The sequence below is a fragment of the Arvicola amphibius genome, chromosome 12, assembly GCF_903992535.2.
Source record: "Arvicola amphibius chromosome 12, mArvAmp1.2, whole genome shotgun sequence".
Classification (NCBI taxonomy): Eukaryota; Metazoa; Chordata; class Mammalia; order Rodentia; family Cricetidae; genus Arvicola; species Arvicola amphibius.
Genome location: NC_052058.2, coordinates 31,637,091 through 31,655,721, shown reverse-complemented (window position 1 = coordinate 31,655,721; position 18,631 = coordinate 31,637,091). Strand labels below are relative to the sequence as shown.

At 44.7% G+C, this 18,631-nt stretch overlaps 1 protein-coding gene across 4 annotated transcripts in view; it reads left to right on the top strand.

The window, feature by feature from the left end:
• Window positions 1–18,631, top strand: part of Btd (biotinidase) — a 31,977-nt gene that overhangs the window by 1,614 nt on the left and 11,732 nt on the right. Inside the window, exon 1 of one of the 4 annotated variants that reach the window (XM_038349107.2) lies at window positions 1,195–1,325. The exons of 1 other annotated variant lie outside the window; for it this stretch is intronic. In XM_038349107.2, coding sequence (XP_038205035.1) covers window positions 1,258–1,325 — 68 coding nt within the window. In that variant the 5' untranslated portion in view covers window positions 1,195–1,257. Of the gene's footprint in view, window positions 1–1,194; window positions 1,326–14,404; window positions 14,526–16,515; window positions 16,637–18,631 lie in introns of those variants that run through there. 2 more of the 4 variants (XM_038349108.2, XM_038349110.2) reach the window with 2 other exon arrangements.

The following is an 18,631-nucleotide window of genomic DNA, read 5'->3' as shown; positions in this document are numbered from 1 at the left end:
CTCCAGTTCTAAGGAAACAGATGTCCTCTTCTGGCCTCTGAGGGCACCAAGCACACACATAGAACACGACATGCATGCAGGCAAAACACCTGTACACATGAAATTAATAATAATAATAACAATAATAATAATAATAATAATAATAAGAAGAAGAAGAAGAAGAAGAAGAAGAAGAAGAAGAAGAAGAAGAAGAAGAAGAAGAAGAAGAAGAAAGGCAGTGTTGGTAACAACCTTTCCAAAGGGCAGAGCCAATCATCAGAGTCTAAATAGTGATTATTTTAATGATCTAGATTTGAGATTATGAGGAGTGACTTGACAACTCTCCTCCAAGTGGGTGAAGATAATATCTAGGAGATAATACCTGGGAGAAGCAGTGAGAGCTGTAGGTAGGGCGAGGTAAGGCATGCCTCCAATACCTGTACTCAGGAGGCTAAGGCAGTGGATCCCAAGCTGAAGGCCAGCCTGGGCTAGAGTGTCCCTGACCCAAAACTAAGTGATTAAAAAGAAAGTTGCAATATTATTCCCAGGAAGATTAACTTTCAGAAGAAGGCAACTTCTATAGGCAGTAATTCCATGACCCTCCCCCAGATTGTGGTTTTATCTCTGTCAATTCATACAAACATTAGGAATCCTTGTGCTCATTTTAAAACATAACCCTAGCTGAACCTGTGACAAATAGGTCATGCCTTGCCAAAAAGCGGTGATTAGTTACCAAACAAAGAAGGAATTAGGGTTATTTGTTAGTCCAACTTCATTTTGTTGTCATGACAAACACCTGACCAAAAGCACATTCAGGGAGGAGAAGGAGCCGTAGTCCATTCCTTTGAGAGAAGGATGTCGGGTCAGAACTCAAGGCAGGAACCATGGAGGAACCTACTCGCTGACTCACTCTATGGCTTACTCCCTGCCTGGTGCTTAATGAGCTTTCTCATATAGCCCTGGTCTACCTGCCCTATGAGCTGGGCCCTCCTGCCTTGATTAATATCTATCTTGATTCGTCGCTCACAGATGTGCCCACAGACTGGCAACTCCTTTATGCAGACACATTGCTCAGGTGACCCCAGGCTGTTTCAGGTTGACGATCGGTGCTAACTAGGATACTTGTGACATATTATAGAAGAGCTAAAAAATCAAAGTGGCTGACAATCAAAACGGAAACTGAGTCCATTTCTTCTGCTTTTCTGGTATGGGGCTTGAAGCCAGGGCCTTGTGCTTGCTAGGCAGCTACTACAGCTGCTGGGCCTGGGAATCGTGCAGATGTTAAAGAGGAGACCGCCAAAGCTAGAGGAGCAGGAGCAGCTTTACTCCATCCCCGCGGGCACCAGGTACCGAAACTTCGAACTAGTTAGGGCCACAAGCAGGGGGATCTGCGTTGTGACCCTGAGCAGGGGGAGTAGGTCTTTTTTGAAGCAGAAGCTGTAAGTTGGAGGCAGGGTCAGGGTGATATAAGAAAAAGAATCTTTACAATTTGAGGTTAAGTTCCGGGTGACAATTTGGGTACATTCTGGGAATTTACCACTTGTGATAACGTTTTATAATTAGTAATACAATTTGTGATAACAAGGTATTTGTACAAACTTAACGGGGTTTGTGGACACTTGCTTACACAAGTCTGTGGCTATCTTAACACAACGGGGAGCTTAATTTTTAACCAACTGTTCCCCCTGTGACTGAGAATATAGGGCAGCAGTCAAGCAATAGAAGAAGCTGGGTAGGTGAGTTAATAGTGTTCAGACTTACTCTGAGGTCTTCGTACCACTAAGCCCTGTTTTTACCTTTTTTTTTTTTTTTTTTTAGTTTTGGTTTTTTCAAGCCAAGGTTTCTCTGTAGCTTTGGTGCTTGTCCTGGAACTAGCTCTTGTAGACCAGGCTGGCCTTGAACTCACAGAGATCCACCTGCCTCTGGGATTAAAGGCTTGCACCACCGGCCGCCCGGCCTGTTTTTGCTTTTTTATGTTAATACAGGGTTTCACTAAGTTGTCCAGGTAGGCCTTGAACTTTGTGTCTTCTTGGCTCAGCCTTCTGAGTAGCTAAGAGCACACAGCTATGCCACCTGCAAGTAAAAAGCCAGGAACAAAAATGAAAAGGAAATCTATATAGAGCACGATTTTTACAAACAACCCTTAAACTACACTGCAGGAAATGTGCTGTAGAAAACATCAGCAGAGACAGAACAGGCATCAAATAAGGGATAAAATGGTTGCATGAGTGTAACAGGCTAAGTTGATTCTGTTTGCTTCTCATTAAATTTATCACCTTTTTAGTAGCAAAGCTTAGAAACAAGCTTGAAGCCAAACTGCCCATGGGAGACAACTTTAGACGCTGGAGCCGTCAGGGACAACTCAGTAATAACTCAATAATAAAAGCTCCTGGTCCCCGTTTTGTTGAAAGGCACTAAGCACTTTTCCCTGGTACCCTCTGACCTAGAGAAAGCTGGATTCCCGCCTAAGGCCTGAACTTTGCCTAGCAGTTTAATGCAGCCATGACCTAGCACTGGAGCCGGGAGCACTATGGAAAGAAAAACAGAAAGAATGTGGTTTTCCTGCTTTGTCCATCCTGGGTTTGTTTTGTTCTTCTTTTCTTTTTAAAGTAAGTTTGAAAGAGTTTAACATTAGCAATAACCACCGCAATGATCTGTGTATTATGAAGGCATAATGGTTTAGCATGTAGTGTTTCTCCTTGGAATAGAACTGCAAAGTCCCCAGGGTTGACTGAGGACATTTTCATAATGGAAGACTTAAGACCATAAACTGGTTTCTTCATCATAACCTTTGAGCCCTTTCTTGGGGCTTATCAGCAACTCATTGTTTTCTTATAGTTAATATTTATGGCATCTTTCAGACACATGAAAGGATCAGAAGTTACTACAAATCTACAAGCCAGCTTCTAGCTCAGGAAAGCCACACAGTGGGCCGGCCTCCTATGTCCCGCCCTGACTGCATCTCCTTTCCCATCCCATAGAGGGAGCCTTTACCTTGTTTATAATATCTTCATGATCCATTTTTAGGGTGTCTTAATCCATTTTCTGTTGTAAAAGAGTACACGACACTAGGCATTACCTATTGTTCTGTGGTGCAGGGGAAGCGATTGTTCCACCTCCATCCCTGACCCTTCCCCTGATTTTTATTTTGCAGTAAGGTCTGTGAGTTGCCTAGCCTGACCTTGAACTCACTCTGGAAGGCCTTGAACTGGTGAGCCTTTGCTTTAGCTTCCCAGGCAACTGGGGATTATGGAGTCTGCATTATCAGCCCTGGTCACTGCTAAGTACTGTGTAGGGACTCTTATTTCTGCCCACTTTTCTAGCAGCTCAGAAGGGTCTGTTACTAGAATCCGGTTTCGGAGAGAACTTCCGAGCAGGAAGGCAAGCAAATGTGTGAGGAAGAGAGAAAAAGAAGGCCAAACTAGAGATGACGGACTCATTCCTAAACAGTTCATGAGGATAAATGACTCCCCCCACTAGACCCCACCTTCCAGCATGGCTGTGTTGAGGGAAATATACCATTTAGGGGAACACAATCAAACAGTAGCAGACTTTTAGGTTAGTTTCCACTATTCAGGGTATGGATAGTGTACTCTGAAGATTTTGTATGTCCTCGCCTATGTGAGTCTCTGTAGAATACTGGTGTGGTATTGCCGGTTTTATCAGAACTTGATCTCCAAGGTCATGTTCAGAACCTACCTTCGCACCATCATGTGTGAGAACTGCCCTTTTCTCCATCAATTGGAACCTTACTGGTTTTGTTTTTGCCAATCTAGTCTGGTGTGGTAGTGCACACTTATAATTCTAACATTTGGGAGACAGAGCAGGCAGGTTCATCCTCAGCTATATCGTGACTTCAAGGCCAGTCTTGATTCCTTTTAGGAAGAGGATTAATAACAGGGAATAAAGAAGGGTAACGAGGAAGAATATGATTGAAATGCATCACGTTGATTGTGAACCACCATGTGGTTGCTGGGAATTGAACTCAGGACCTTTGGACTAGTAGTCAGTGTTTTTCACCTCTGAGCTGTCTCTCTGGCTCCTGAGCATCTCTCCAGCCCCACAGTCCAGTTCTTAACACATGGGATTTTATATCTTAGGGAATATAAGAAATTTCTGAAGATTTTTTGGTTATCACTATCAAGGGACACTATGGGCAACAGTGTCTATGATCTGGGTATTTTGTTTTGTTTTTGTTTTTTGAGACAAGAATTTCTCTGTAGCGTTGGGGCCTCTCCTGGAACTAGCTCTTATAGACCAGGCTGGCGCTGAACTCACAGACATCTGCCTGCCTCTTCCTCCCAAGTGCTGGGATTAAAGGTGTGTGTTAAAATTACCTGGCTTCATGTCATTCTTTTGTTAAACACACACACACACACACACACACACACACACACCTGGCTTCATGTCATTCTTTTGCTACACACATACAGACACACACACACAATTCAAGTAACTAGCTAGGCTGTGGTGGTTCATGCCTTTGGTCCCAGCAGGGGTGTGTGGAACCTACATTTGTTTCTATACAATACCTTTATCAGTTAGGTTTGCTTGGATATCTATCCACCCAAAATTTGGTGGTTTAAAAAAAAAAAACTATGTATCTGTGAAGCCGGGTTTAGCTGGGCTCATTCATGAGTCTGATCATTTGCCTGTCACCTAGATTATACTGTCTGGCAGTTGACAGACGGGGCTGTTTGTCTGGGCACCTGGCAAATCTGCCACTTAAACTCAATCTCACCAGACACCTGCTTTCTTCATAGCTGTAGAATGGAACAAGACCCATTGTGTACGCTTTTGCATATTTGGTAATGTCCCATTTGACATAAGTTACTTGGCTAAACTTACACTTGACTCTGAGCTAAATTACATTATGAGGAAATAGAGAGGGAACTAATTGAGCTGGGTTTTGTAATAGTCAAGTTGCCATAATAGTCAGTTGTTTGAGCGCCATTTGTAACAGTTCATTCTGATTCCAATATCATGTTCTGTCACTTTAGATACATATCAAGCTTCATGTATGTATCTCTTTCCTCCTGCTGTGGTAAAATACCATGACCAAAGTAACTTCAGAAAGAGTGTATATTGGTTACAGATCCAGAGGGAGAGCACCCATCATGGCAGGGAAGGCATGGCAGGTGGCAGGAACAGGAAACAGGATGATCATATTTTCATTTACATAGGAAGGGGGTGGGATGAGAGAGAGAGAGATTGATTCCCATGTGCAAGAAGCAGAATGAGGCTATAAACCCTTAAAGTGACCCCCAGTGACATACTTTATCTGGAAAGACTCCACCTCCTAATGGTACCATAACCTCCCCTAACAGAGCCAACAACAAGGCTCAAGTGGGCAAATACATGAGCCTATGGAGTACATTTCTTAATTCAAGTCATTTTATATATACACACACCACACACACACACACACACACACATATACATACATACACATATATCACATATATGCATATATTTGTTCTATTTCCATCATATATATATATATAGAATAAAACTTTCTATTCGCTTCTTCTTTTAACACCTATTTTGTCTATATATAGACAAAATATATATATATATATATATACAAAATAGAGATACTATTTTGTCTCTTTTGACATTTTCTTCAGAGCATTTCTGAGTAAGGTTGTCTGACTTAATAAAACAAAAACAAAACCTAGACACATAGTTAAATTTTAGCTTTAGATCCTCAGTGGAAAAAGTTTTAGTAAAAAGATATTCTTAACATGTGAAATTCAGATCTGACTGGATTTCCATGTCTGACAAAAGCCATAATTTTTATTTAAGGTGGTAAAGAAGTTTCCATTAGCCAGCCTTCCTCATAGCTAGAAGAGGTTGCTAGGCAACCTTTGGGGAAAGTCAATGGAACTGGCAAGTACCTCCTACTTCTGCACCATGTGGTGCCTGGACTTGGAGCTGTCGTCTTGCCACCACAGGGTAATCCTGCAGATGGAAGACACATGCAAAGGCAGTGAGACAGAAAGAGAAGAGTCTGAGTCCTACTGAAACCTCTTGAGTCTGACTTCATGGGGGAAAAATTCTTCTATATCCTACGTAGGCAGAAGTTTCTATCCTACAAGCTGCTCCTAAGTAATCATGCAGAGGCTTAATATTAATTATAAATGTTTGGCCAGTAGCTTAGGATTGTTACTAGCTAACTCAAATTTTGAAGTCAAGATACCTTTAAAATATATGTTGGTCTAGCTTAGCAGTCTGTACAATGAAATGTCTCTCTGTACTTAGCTCATTCACAGTCAAAAATTTTAAAGAAAACACAATAATATGCATAATCCAGACTCTCTGTGTATTTTCCATCATTACGTGGCTTATTTTTCTTTACTTCTTTAATCTATGACTGTACTCATTTATATTACTTTTACTGTCTCTTTAAAGACTTTGTTTTATTTTTTAAACTTATTTCTTCTTATAATTGTATATACTCTTTTTCTTCTCTCTCTCAAGCCTACATACATTTCTCCAACACTGTGACCTTTTCAGAGGTTTATTTTTGTCTGAATCTGTCTTTATTGCGTATCTAATTATTTTCTGATAGGATCACCTTTTTAAAAAAAAGCTAAGCAGGCATGGCTAGGACCAATTCCATGGCCCTGCCTGTTTGCTCTGCCCAGTTCAACATGGTGCAAGTAATGTTCACTGCCTCTATGAGCCATGCTCAGTGTCCCAGCTCCAGGGACACAGCGGGCCTATGTTGCCAGCAGCAGGTCTATGTTGCCATTAGCAGACTGTAGCACACTGCTCACAAACCCCATTTAAGTGCAGGACCTCCTGAAAGAACCAGAGTTCATGCTACTAGCAAGAGTCAGGGGGAGCACCCTTTTTAAAAGAGCCTGCGAAGTTTTTACTGCTAGTCCTTAATCAGGAAGCCTTCTCTTAGAGGAGCCACACTTCTTTGCTTGCTACCAACAAGCAGAGCCTATCTGAAAAAAAAAAGTGATTACCAAGAATCTGTGTTTGGCTCCCATTTTGTGACTCTAGAATCTCTCTCTCTCTCTCTCTCTCTCTCTCTCTCTCTCTCTCTCTCTCTCTCTCTCTTTTAAAACTTTTTTTAGGTCATATGTGGATGCATGTCCCATTTGGTGGATGCCATTTTGTAGATAGAGATTGCTCGTTCATTTCCGGGCCACCCAAACCTGAAATAATTACACAGAAACAATATTAATTACTATACTTCTTGACCAATAGCTTAGGCTTCTTATTAACTAACCCTTACATCTTAAATTAACCCATTTCTATTAATCTATGTATTGCCACGAGACTCATGGTTTGCCAGTAAGGTTCTCTGGCATCTGTCTCCTTTGGCAACTACATGGTGTCTCTTTGACTCCACCTTCCCTCTCTCTACATCTGTTTGAATTTTCCATCTGACTTTACTCTGTTAAGCCATTGGCTGAAAGCAGTTTCTTTATTTTTTATTTTTATTTTTTTGGTTTTTTTCGAGACAGGGTTTCCCTGTAGTTTCTAGAGCCTGTCCTGGAACTAGCTCTTGTAGAGCAGGCTGGCCTTGAACTCAGAGATCCTCCTGCCTCTGCCTCTCGAGTGCTGGGATTAAAGGCGTGCGCCACTACCGCCCCGCAGCAGCTTCTTTATTAACCAATGGCAATAAAACATATTCACAGCATACAGAGGGGAATCCCACATCAAGGGAGGAGGGTGGAAGGGGACTGGGGGAAAATGTATAGCCAATTCTTATCCAAACAGTTAAAATGAAGAACAAGACTGTAGTCCTGTGCAAAGTTGTACAAGTGGTTGCAGTTCTATGGAAAATGGTATTCTACAGAAGACGCACTAGAAACATAGTTGAGACCTTTTCTATTAACACAGAAGTTCAATGCATTCTCAAAATTCAAGTTTCAAGATTTGGAGAGATACTAACATTCTGTCACATAATTAGAAAGTAGTTGAACAGAATTTTAGGAAGACTATATTAAAGAAAGGGAACATGAGTTTTGTTAATTCTTGAAGGCAACTTGAATTGATTTCTTAGGAAATTAACGAAACCTTAGCAGCTAAAGTATTATTAAGAAGAGCACGCCCATTCTCGACATCTTGATGAGTAAACTAACAGCTTTATTAATGAAAGCACAGTGGGATGCAGGGGTGAATGCAGGGGTGGCGGTTTCGTCCTAAGGAATAGGCATGCTGGGGGGATGTGATGCACATGTCCTGCTGATAGTTACACACTTCCATAGGCAGATGGGAGAGTTACGCACTTCCGTAGGCAGGTGGGAGAGTGACGCACTTCCGTAGGCAGGTGGGAGAGTTACGCACTTCCGTAGGCACGTGGGAGAGTTACGCACTTCCGTAGGCAGGTGGGAATATGCGTTGAAGCATAGTCCACGCTTAGTAAGCTGAAATAGAAAGGACACCCAGGAGCTGCACAATGCCAAATTGCCGTTTTGTTTTGAAGAGACTTGGGGAGGTGGTGAAGGTAACAGAACCTTACAGCTACTTCCAGATAGTATTTTGGAGTTGAAGACTCAGTGGCTAGTGAAGACCTCCCAGGTTTATATCTCTGTGTGCCAAGTGGGAACCGGGCTTGCCTCTTCCATAACAGTGTAAACACCTGGTATAGTTGACTCAGTTCCGGGTGCTAGCACTGGGACTGATTCTGTGTCTTGCCCTTTGCCCTTTGGTTTTTATCAGTGCGAAATAACAAAAGTGTGTGTGTACTGTATTAGCCTTTCCACCACATGGATTACGACACGGTACTTCACTGCCTGCTATTGTCTTCTTGCCCTAGAGGCTGTCCTTTAGCCTAGCATTTGTGGTTCGGTGACTCCGGAGCCGCCAACACAGAAGGGATGACTTGGTTATACAGTGAAGTCCCTGTGGTGGTGCCCACCATACAAGTTATTTTGCTTCCTCCTATTACCCTGTCTTTAGAGCTTATCCAGCTGTCATCCCTTACTGTTCATTTTCTCTAGACTCCCTTTTAGGTCTTTATTCCCATTCACGTTGCTTGCATTTCTAATTCTTAAACATTTCTATTGTTTACTTCATTTACACCATCGTCAGGTTCCTTTGACTGTTTCCATGTTTGCCATAACTGTGTGTGTGTTGGGGCGCAGGCTGTTGAGGGCACAAGTGGAGGCCAGAGGTAGACATTAGGAGTATAAGGTGTCCTCCTCAATTGCTGCCCAGAATCTCTTGCTAAACCTGGAACTTGCAGATTCAGCTGGACTGGCTGGACAGGAAGGCCCTGGAATCGGCCTTACAGATGATCTACGTGGGCATCCTTGCCTCTTACATGGCGATGGGATCCGAACTCAGACCCTCATGGTTGCACACAGCCACTTTATCCACAGGGCTGTTGCTCTAGCCTTATTTATTTTCTTCCCTACTTCTTTTTGGGAAGTAGGGAAGTACTTCCCTATTTCATTTTGTCCTCTTCCTCTCTGTCTTCCTTCCCTCCTTCTTCCTCCTCTTTTAAATGCTTTCTTCTCTTGTCTATTTTGCGCTGGTTTTTAAATATATAATAAATATAAATATATAATAAGCAATTGTTGCTTTGTTTTCATTCATAACAGAGTGTTTAGTAACAATTTTTACTATTTGTGGTAATTTTCTGGTGAGTGATCTTCAATTTCTTATAGTAGTTTTCAAAATATCTTTGGCTTTTTGTTTACTTGGTTCAGAACGAGTGAATCCTTGTAGCGCAGTTTGGGTTTATTTGTAGGAGTTTATGTGGGAGTTAAACAAGGCTGTGTGTTGATAATTACCTTCTTTCTGCACTTTGAAGATACCTTATTTCTTTCTCTGATATTGAAAAGTCTACTATTGTTCAGCTCACCATAAAAAAATCACTGTACCAGCTTTTTCAAATTAAAATTATGGTGTGGGTGGGGGAGCGCATGCCAGGTGGGTGTGTGGCGGTCTCCCTAAGGTTGGTTCTCTTCCACCTTTATCTGTGGCGTGAACTCAGGCCACCACAGCTTTCTTCACTGAGACCTCAGGATGATCCCAAAGAACTGTATCTTTAAAGGTCATGTTTTCCCACGTTTGCTTCGCCATTCCCTTCTTAAACGCTTCCGAGACCCACGATTTCATAAGACTGTGGCTTGCTGTAGGGTTCTTTTTTATCCTCAATTTATTATTTCTGCGTTTCATTATCGGACATGAGGCTTTCCTGTAATTACTTCTTAGGAATATTGTGGGACATCTTATGTGGTTTCCCTGTCTCTCCCCTACTTTCTTTGTTTCTGCCATTTTTGTCCTATATATTTTTAATTAAAATTTTTTTAATTTGAATTTTATGTATCTAGGTGTTTGCCTAAATATTTGTCTGTGCACCCCATGTGTGCAGTGCCCAAGGAGCTGAGAAGGGGACATCAGACCCTCTGTAAATGGAATTACAGATGGTTGTTAGCAGCCATGTGAGTGCTGGGTACCAAACCCAGGTCCTTTTTAAAAGCAGCAAGTGCTCTTAACCACTGAGCATCTCTCCAGCCCTTCATGCTGTGTGCCAGCTCTAATTCTCATCTCTTACAGATCTCTCCATCTGACTCTATTTAATAATCCCTCGCTCTTTGATCCACTTTAGGGCCCACTGGGCTCTGTTGGTCATCATCAGTGCCTTTGGCACTTTTCACTAGGGTTACAATCATCTGAATTTGCTGGGGGTCTCATTTTGCTGTGTTTTTTTGACTCCCTTGAGTAATAATTTCTTTGTGTGTTTTGTAATGTTGAACATTTTGTTGACTCTAATTGGAATGTCCTGTGTAGTGTGGGTCAAGAGTTCCTATAGAGGGGCATGGACTGACATTTCCAGGCGTCTCAGGAATGTGAACATCTTCAGAATTTTGTACTTCAGCACTTTTATCTTGTGGCCTGGGTTGTGTGTGTTGTCAGAATTTGAATCCCCAGCTCACTGTAACAAAAGCTTTGGTTATCACTTCTCTAGAGTGTGGTGTCCACAGCCTAACTTTGCTATGGCAGATGGGTAAGCTGCCAAGAGACCAAAGACAATTCCCAGACACAGGAGAGTCCAGTGATAATGGAGACAGTGAGCACTTATCCCTCCACGGTACTTCCTCACCACCCTGCTTACTCCAGGTAAAGGGGCTGTAGGCAAGCTGACTAAGTGTTGGTCTGTCTTATTAGCCACCTTTGTTTCCGTGTGTTCAGCATCCCAGGGTCAAGCTGTCTTTAGGGTCATGTAGCCAAACAAGTTCTCTCTGCTTTTCACAGGTACCAGCACTGGTCTGTCGGTTCCCAGTGTCCCCCTCTGTGTTCTTCAGGAAAGCAATTCCCAGGGCATTCTGGTCCTGCTCCTCCCTCGTTGTCTCTTTTTACTTGAAGGATCCTTGGGGTCAGAAATGGATTAATTCTCAGGGATCATACTGGGAGATACTCATCCCTTCTCTGGAGATAGTGGGGGAACTGCTGATGGTTTTTTTTTATTTTTCTACTTGGAACAGAGCAGAAGATGAGATATACGGCTCCAGGCCCAGCAGTTACTTTTCCAGGCAGGCAGCTGTGTGTGTGTGTGTGTGTGTGGTGTTTTCCATCTGTTTTCTTTTTTTTAAGATTTATTTATTTTCTGTACATGATGTTCTATCTGCATGTACACTTGCACGCCAGAAGAGGGCATCAGAATACATTATGCATGGCTCTGAGCCACCATGTCGGTGCTGGGAATTGAACTTAGGACCTCTGGAAGAGCTGCCAGTGCTCTTAACTGCTGAGCCATCTCTCCAGCCCTCCGTCTGTTCAGTGAGGGAATAATTCTTCATGTCTTCTTAGCTGGATGTGCAGATCTCACCACAACCCTAAGATTTTTTTTTCTTAGACTGTCTCTGACAATTAAAAACGAAATGTCTTAGATACCAGGCTTGGGAAATGTTCCAATCCTACCTTCCCATTCTGGTTTCTAATTTATTTTTTATTTAAAAGACTTTATTTTTAAGAAAATCTTTGGGTTCGTAGTAAAATTGAACAGAAATTACAGTTAATTAATGATAGTGACGCAGCCTACATCACTCTCAACACCCTGGACCAGAGGGGGGACATTCGGTACAGGTGATAGACGGGCATTGGCCCGTCATCATCCGACAAAGCTCGTAGTTCACATTAGGATTTGCTCTGCCGTGGCATCTGCAGACCCTCTTTTGGACACAGACACAGTGGGTATAGATAGTCCCTCACCCTACAGGAAGGAGGAGGCTGTCGAAGTCCAGCAGTCCTGCAGACCTGGGCTCAGAGCTGAGCTCACCTGGCTCCAGGCACACACGGCTGTGAATGAGGTGCTCCTCATTCGCAGTTTCCCAGCCATGAGCTGGAGATCGGGCCTGCAGTCTACTGATTCGCACAGGACAGGGCTCACTTGTCACCAGAAGGCAGGGCCACGACCACTGCACGGGCTGTCAGCTGTTAGACAATCAACCCTCGTTTTCCAGCTACGCAGTAGTTACTTTTCTGTGGCTGTGATACAAATATAGAAGAGTTGATTTTGGCCTGCAGTTCTAAAGAGCTATAGTGCACACCAGCGGAGACAGCATGGAGCAGGCATCTGGAGCAGGAGGAAGCTGAGCGAATCGGTCTTCAACCACAAAGACAAAGCCGAGACAGCAAACAGCGCTAGGCTGTGAGCTCTCAAAGCTCCTCCCCTCAGTGACAGTTCCAGACTGCACCACCTACAAACAGCAACACCAGCAGGGAACCAAGTTTGCTTGAACCAAGGGGTGTATTTTTCGAGGCCGCACCACCTCCAAACAGCAACACCAGCAGGGAACCAAGTTTGCTTGAACCAAGGGGTGTATTTCTCCTTCAGACCATTGCACCCTGACTGGCCCCCACTGCCATTTCCCACCCAGGCTCTGCAGTGGACACCTCCAGGCCCCACTGTGGCTGTTCCCAGCACTGGAGCCCCTCAACCTGGTACCTGGCTCCAGTGTTCTGAGTCTCTGAGAAACACTGCCAGGGACTTCTCCAATGCTGGCCTGTTGTACCAGGCAAATGCTTGCCCTAGATTTAAGGCTGGGGAAGAGAGGAATTCTGTGGCTGGGATTGCCATCTGGAACACCAGGGCTGCCAGGCTTGCCTTGTGCGCCTTCCTCCCTAGGAAGCCAGGGCTGGAGCTGAGGCTCGCTGCTTCCCCCCCCCCCCCCCCCCCGGCCCGATCCCACTGTTCCTTCTTGATTGCCAGTGTTCTCTTCCCCCCCCCCCACCCCCGCATGTAGTTCTGCCCTACTTACCCTGGCCCTTCTGACCTGCAGAGGGAACGCTAACCTCTGGCTTCGCTGGAAGCACCTGCTGTGTGCACTAAGCTGCGCTGACCTATGGCTTCAGTGTCGGGTAGTCATCTAGGAATTTCCAGCCATAGCCCTGAATCCTGCACCCCTCCTCCTTCTCCTTGTGCAGGTTTCCCACTCGCGTGTTCACAACCTTGTAATTGTCCCATAGTGTGTGTCCCTGCTTTCTTTTTGAAGTTTTTAGTGGGTGTCATTCGTTCATTTGAAAGACAGTTTTGCTGTATTGTGGTGCTTGCCCCAGACAGTCCTCCCTTTCCTGGCTTCCTGAGTCCTTTTATTTGAAGTTTCTATTAGCAGAGTAAGGTAAAGAGATTATCTTCTCAGCCACGTCTGTTCTACTAAGGAGCAGTAAGGGATTCTTCGTTTCTGTTAGTGTTTTTGTATGTTGTACCTGGAGGAACCCATCTGTTCCTCCGCCATGGCTTTTTTTTTCCTCCAGCTGAGCCCTTAGCATAGTTGTCATCATTATTATAAGTGCTATTCTGATATGTGTACTGCCTTTTCAAACTTTGGTTTTGATGTTTTAGTATGCTTGTAAATTTTTGTTGAGAAGGTTGGAGAGATGACTCAGGGGTTAAGAGCACAGGCTGTTCTTCCAGAGGTCCTGAGTTCAATTCCCAGCAACCACATGGTGGCTCACAACCATCTAGAATGAGATCTGGTGCCCTCTTCTGGTCTGCAGGCAGAACACTGCATACATAATAAGTAAATAAATAAATTTTTAAAGAAAAATTTGTTGTTGTTGAGAGAATGACATCATGCTCTGGTAAAGCGAGCAGCTGCAGTAACCGGCCGTTAGCAATGAGGTGATGGTGTGGAGAGCCCACCAGAGAAGACCACTCACCAGTTGAAAGTCATTGCAGCTGGCTGGAACTATTCTCAGAGAGTCAGGACCCAAGTGAGTGCCCCGAGATTAGAGTAAGGGGTTTTTAAAGGCTAAAGCCATATCCTGGTATCTCTGTCTTGGCAGCTGCAGTGGGTGGTTTTGTGCCTGAGAGGAGTGTAACAAGATAAGCGGTCAGCTGCAGCTGGAGGTTTCCCGAAGCAGGCAATTTAACAGAAGCTTACCTAAACTAGCTGGGGCATCTTGACCTTGGGTTCCTAGAACAGAGTTGGGTAATTTTCCACAGAGCTTACCAACAGAGAGATCAAATTCCAGTTCAATCTAAAATGGCCGCGGCAGTAATATAAGATGGAGGAACCTCTGCACTGTCTTGCTCTGACACAGTACCAAGAGAGGTGCCCGGGAGTTTGCAGGTACGTCTTGGACTGTCTGTACCCTTGTACTGTTGACCTTGGACTCAGGGCTCTCCCACATGGTGAGGTGGAAAGGCCAGAAGGAGCTAATGGGGAGATTTCCCTCTCCCACGTGGCGGCTGGAGAAGGCTGGAGTTAGCGGTTCTCTTTCTCCAGGTCTGTTAGGTTCAGAGAAATTCTCCCAAGGTTAGGCTTTGATAACTCAGTTTCTTAACAGGGTGGGCCTGCGGAAGAACAGAAACTCTTGTGACTTCCCCTGACCCTCCCAGAAGTGGGACAAGGGCTTTTCTCTAATCTTCATTGTGAAAATCGCTAGCTTTCTTGGAGGCATGCTCAGACTGGTCCCTGGGCCTGTCCATCTCAGCCTCACCCATGCTGAGCCTTTTGCAATTTTCAATTACCAGTTAGGCTTCCTGCCAGGTTCTGGGGGCCAAGGAGCTTTCTGCTTGCTCCTAGGCCTCTGCCCTCCAAGTGCGGTTCTCTGTATTTGTCCATATGCTAATGTACAGTGGTCTGCTCTAGGGCCTCGGTTCCCTTCCATATCTGATGAAGAGAGTCCCTGATCCCCAGTTTATTAGTAGGATAAAGTCTCTGTATCTATGCTTCCTGTGGGCCAAACCAGAAACTTGAACTCTCTTCTATTTATTTTGTACACAGTTTCTATGCCTCCATGCATTCCAGAAAAGGGCACCAGATCTCATTATAGATCATTGTAAGCCACAATGAATTGAACTCAGGACCTATGGAAGAGCAGTCAAGGCCCATAACCTCTGAACCATCTCTCCAGCCCCTTGCTATTTTTTAAATAGTTTTCATTTATTAGAAAAACAGTGTAACACTAAAGAAAACATAACAACAACAATAAAAAGATAGGGTCTGTCTATGTAGACCAGACTGGCCTCAAAACCACGGTGATCCACCTGCCTCTGTCTCCCCAATGCTGGGATCAAAAGTGTGCACCACCACTGCCCAGCAAAGAAAACATTTTAAGCAATTCCAGCACAGGAGGCAGAGGCAGGAGGATCACTGCAAGTTCAAGGCGAGCCCCATCTCCATAGTGAGACCCTGTTTCAAAACAAAGCAGAACCACAGAACATGGTGAGTCGCCACAAGATAACGTGTGTGCTCCCACTCCCTTGCCATCTGCCATCTGCGGCCTTTGCTGGCACGCATACATACTTTACCCAGCGGCTGTCACTGTCGCTATAGACAGTTTCCCACTAGAGGGCATTTTAAGCGTATTTCATTATCAAGGTTCTTCTTAATTATGTTTCGACCTTCTGCCTAATGCTCCGTGTCGCCGATATGCATTGATTTCCGTGATTTTCTTCCTACTGCTCATCGCTTTCCTGTTAGACCTGACGTCCAGGATCGGCCACGTCAGGGAATGGAACCGTAAGCACCTTTATTTTCAACTTACAGGTGGAGGAGTGAAAGCTTCGTTTTCTCGCCTTATTTTATTACGAGGATCAGAGCTGGTCTTTAGCCCCCTGCACCCTGAAACCTGAAGCCTATTTCGTTCACTTCCGTGTTATGCTGTCACGCACCCAAACACCCTCCTCCTCCGTTTGAAAGACGCCCTGAGATAAAGCCCCCGAAGCAAACTGTGACGCACTCCAAACACCAGTTTTCAGATCTGTTTGGGCCAGTTGGAGATCAGTTTACTTGCTTGCCTTAATTTTTTTTTCTAAACTCAAAGTTTGGGAAGGTACCAGTTTGAATTGGTTTTCTAGGGAAGTTCGGAGGCTTTTCCCAGGCCTATGGTTCGCCTGTCTGCCTAAGGGCCGCCTTCATGTTCATATTTTGCGTGCAGATTCTGTCAGTCTGCCCTTTGACCGGTTTAACTGCTTCGTCTCTTAGACAGCTGTCCCAAATACCTGGTGTCTGGCAGTTGTTTGTGCGTGTCACAAGATATTTGAGCTTATTTCCAAATTGTTGTTTAGCTGCTCCAGCTGTATTTATCCTACCTTTCCCCCATGTTTTGATTGAGGCATTAAAAGGCTGTGTGAACTCTGACTCGTGTGAAATCCTGGCTGTGGCTTCAGTCCCTTTTTAGGTAAAGGGCCACCTCTCTCCAGCCAAGGAACTGGAATGTCTACCTCAGCTTTGCAGTAAGTGCTAAGAAGTATAGAACCTGCAACATTCATGGAAGGAACTGAATCTTCCCTTCCCGGTCATAGCCACAGCACCCTTGGCTTGCCCCAGGTTTGGAGGACTTGGCCCCTCAAGTTGCGGGATTTGGGAAAACAGGCCACGGGCCTGTCCAGTTAAGAGACTGGAAAGCATAGGACAGTTGGCCTTGTGTCAGGATCAGGATGCAGCTGAGACTAAGCTGGGACCTTTGCTGTAGAAATAGACGTCATTAATCACATAATGCCCGATTTAACCAAATCAGACCAGGCAGGAATGCTCGGTGCTGCTCGGTGAGCCACTCCTCCACACCTCTGCACTGCTGTTGCTGAGAATGGGCTGAGTGGGTAAGCAGGACCGAACAGACGGCTGTCACTTTCATCATGTCCTGCCCTCTGAGCACCACTGGCCTCTCTTCATCCCATACGATCTGTCACGTACTCCTTCCTCTTCCTGATCTAGGAACTGATGACATCAAGATCCATGAGTTTTTCTGTTCCTCTCTCTCTGGACATAGTTACCTTTGCCAATTTGTGCCCCTCAGCTCTCCACGGGGGAAGGTGCCTTCACCTGTTACCTGTAGGACTCTTTGCTTTGGCCTTTGTGCACTCTCTCCTCCTCCTCTCTCTCTATCCTAGAAGAGAGCTTTGAGGGGGGAGTTCGAGAGAGAGAGAGTCCCCTCTCTCTCTCTCCTCTCTTGGATCCCTAACCTTCTTCCCTCCCTCTCTTCCTCTCTCTCTCCCTCCCTCTCTTCCTCTCTCTCCCCCCTCTCTCTCCCTCTCTCTCTCCCCCTCTCTCCCACTTCCCACCACCACTTGTATTTCTTCCAGACTGTCCTGTGAAGGACTATCATTTTGGTGTGAGGAACAGGAGCAGTCTTTGGCCCTCTTACCTACGGCCTGTCCTCGTTTTCAGCTCTTCCAGAGGACTGGTGTTCTAAGAGCACACAGTGACAGGACTGACTGGAGCACACGTCCGGTTCCGTCTGCCACATATCTAGACATTGTGACCTTCGTTCACGTGAAATTAGGTGTCTGCCATGCATTTAATAGAAAAAGGCAGCCTTCATGCTGTCTTCTGAGATTGTCATCCCTGACAGGGTTGACAGGTGACTCCAGGCCAGTTGTGTTGCCAACTTTGGGTCTTTTAAAGGTGGTTCTTATGACTTAAATTTAATTAATTCAACAGGAAAATGGAGGAGAAATTTCCACAATTCCCTATTGATGCCTATTGAGGCACACGTCAAATCACCTATTTTAAGACAAACTCTCACTATATTACTCAGACTGGTCTTGAAGTAGGTAATCCTCTTGACTCCATCTCCTGAAAAGTTGGAGTTATAGTTTCAAAACTATTCCTTGGTGCTCATGCAAACACTTTGAAATGTACCCAGATCCCATTGGCTGTATGGGCAAAAACACCTGAGAAAAAAAGGTGATATTTCTGACGCCAAATCCTAAAAAAAAATTAGATATATTAAGTTTTCTCTTTTTCATTATGAAGTAGGTGAGGGAAGGAGGGAAACAGAACCCATGTCGAATACCCATGGGTGGTAGTGATTCTCAGGTGGGCCACCAGGTGGCAGTCACACCTGTAAAATCAGTGCGCTAGGCTTTCCCACAGCGGATGGCACACACAAAGACCCTGAGATTTAAATTCAAATGCAGTGAGCAAACAACAACCACCTCCTTACAGAAATCCTTGGCACTGCAGGAAGATGTCCGCAGCCGTGGGCCAGGACCTAGGGCCTTGCACAAACTGGGCAGGTGCTGGGCTGCAGAGCCACAGCTGCAGTTCATGAGGCTTTGCTCAGCTGAACCTCATCTCAGAGAAAGAAAGACTGCGTTTAGGCCAACATGTCATGATCTCTGGATTTCTCTTTTAGTTTAAGCTGTTTAATTAGTGCAGCAGAACTTGGTCCCTGTCCAAGGCACAGTACCGAGCCATTTCTGCCTCGTCTTCTTTAAAGTCACACC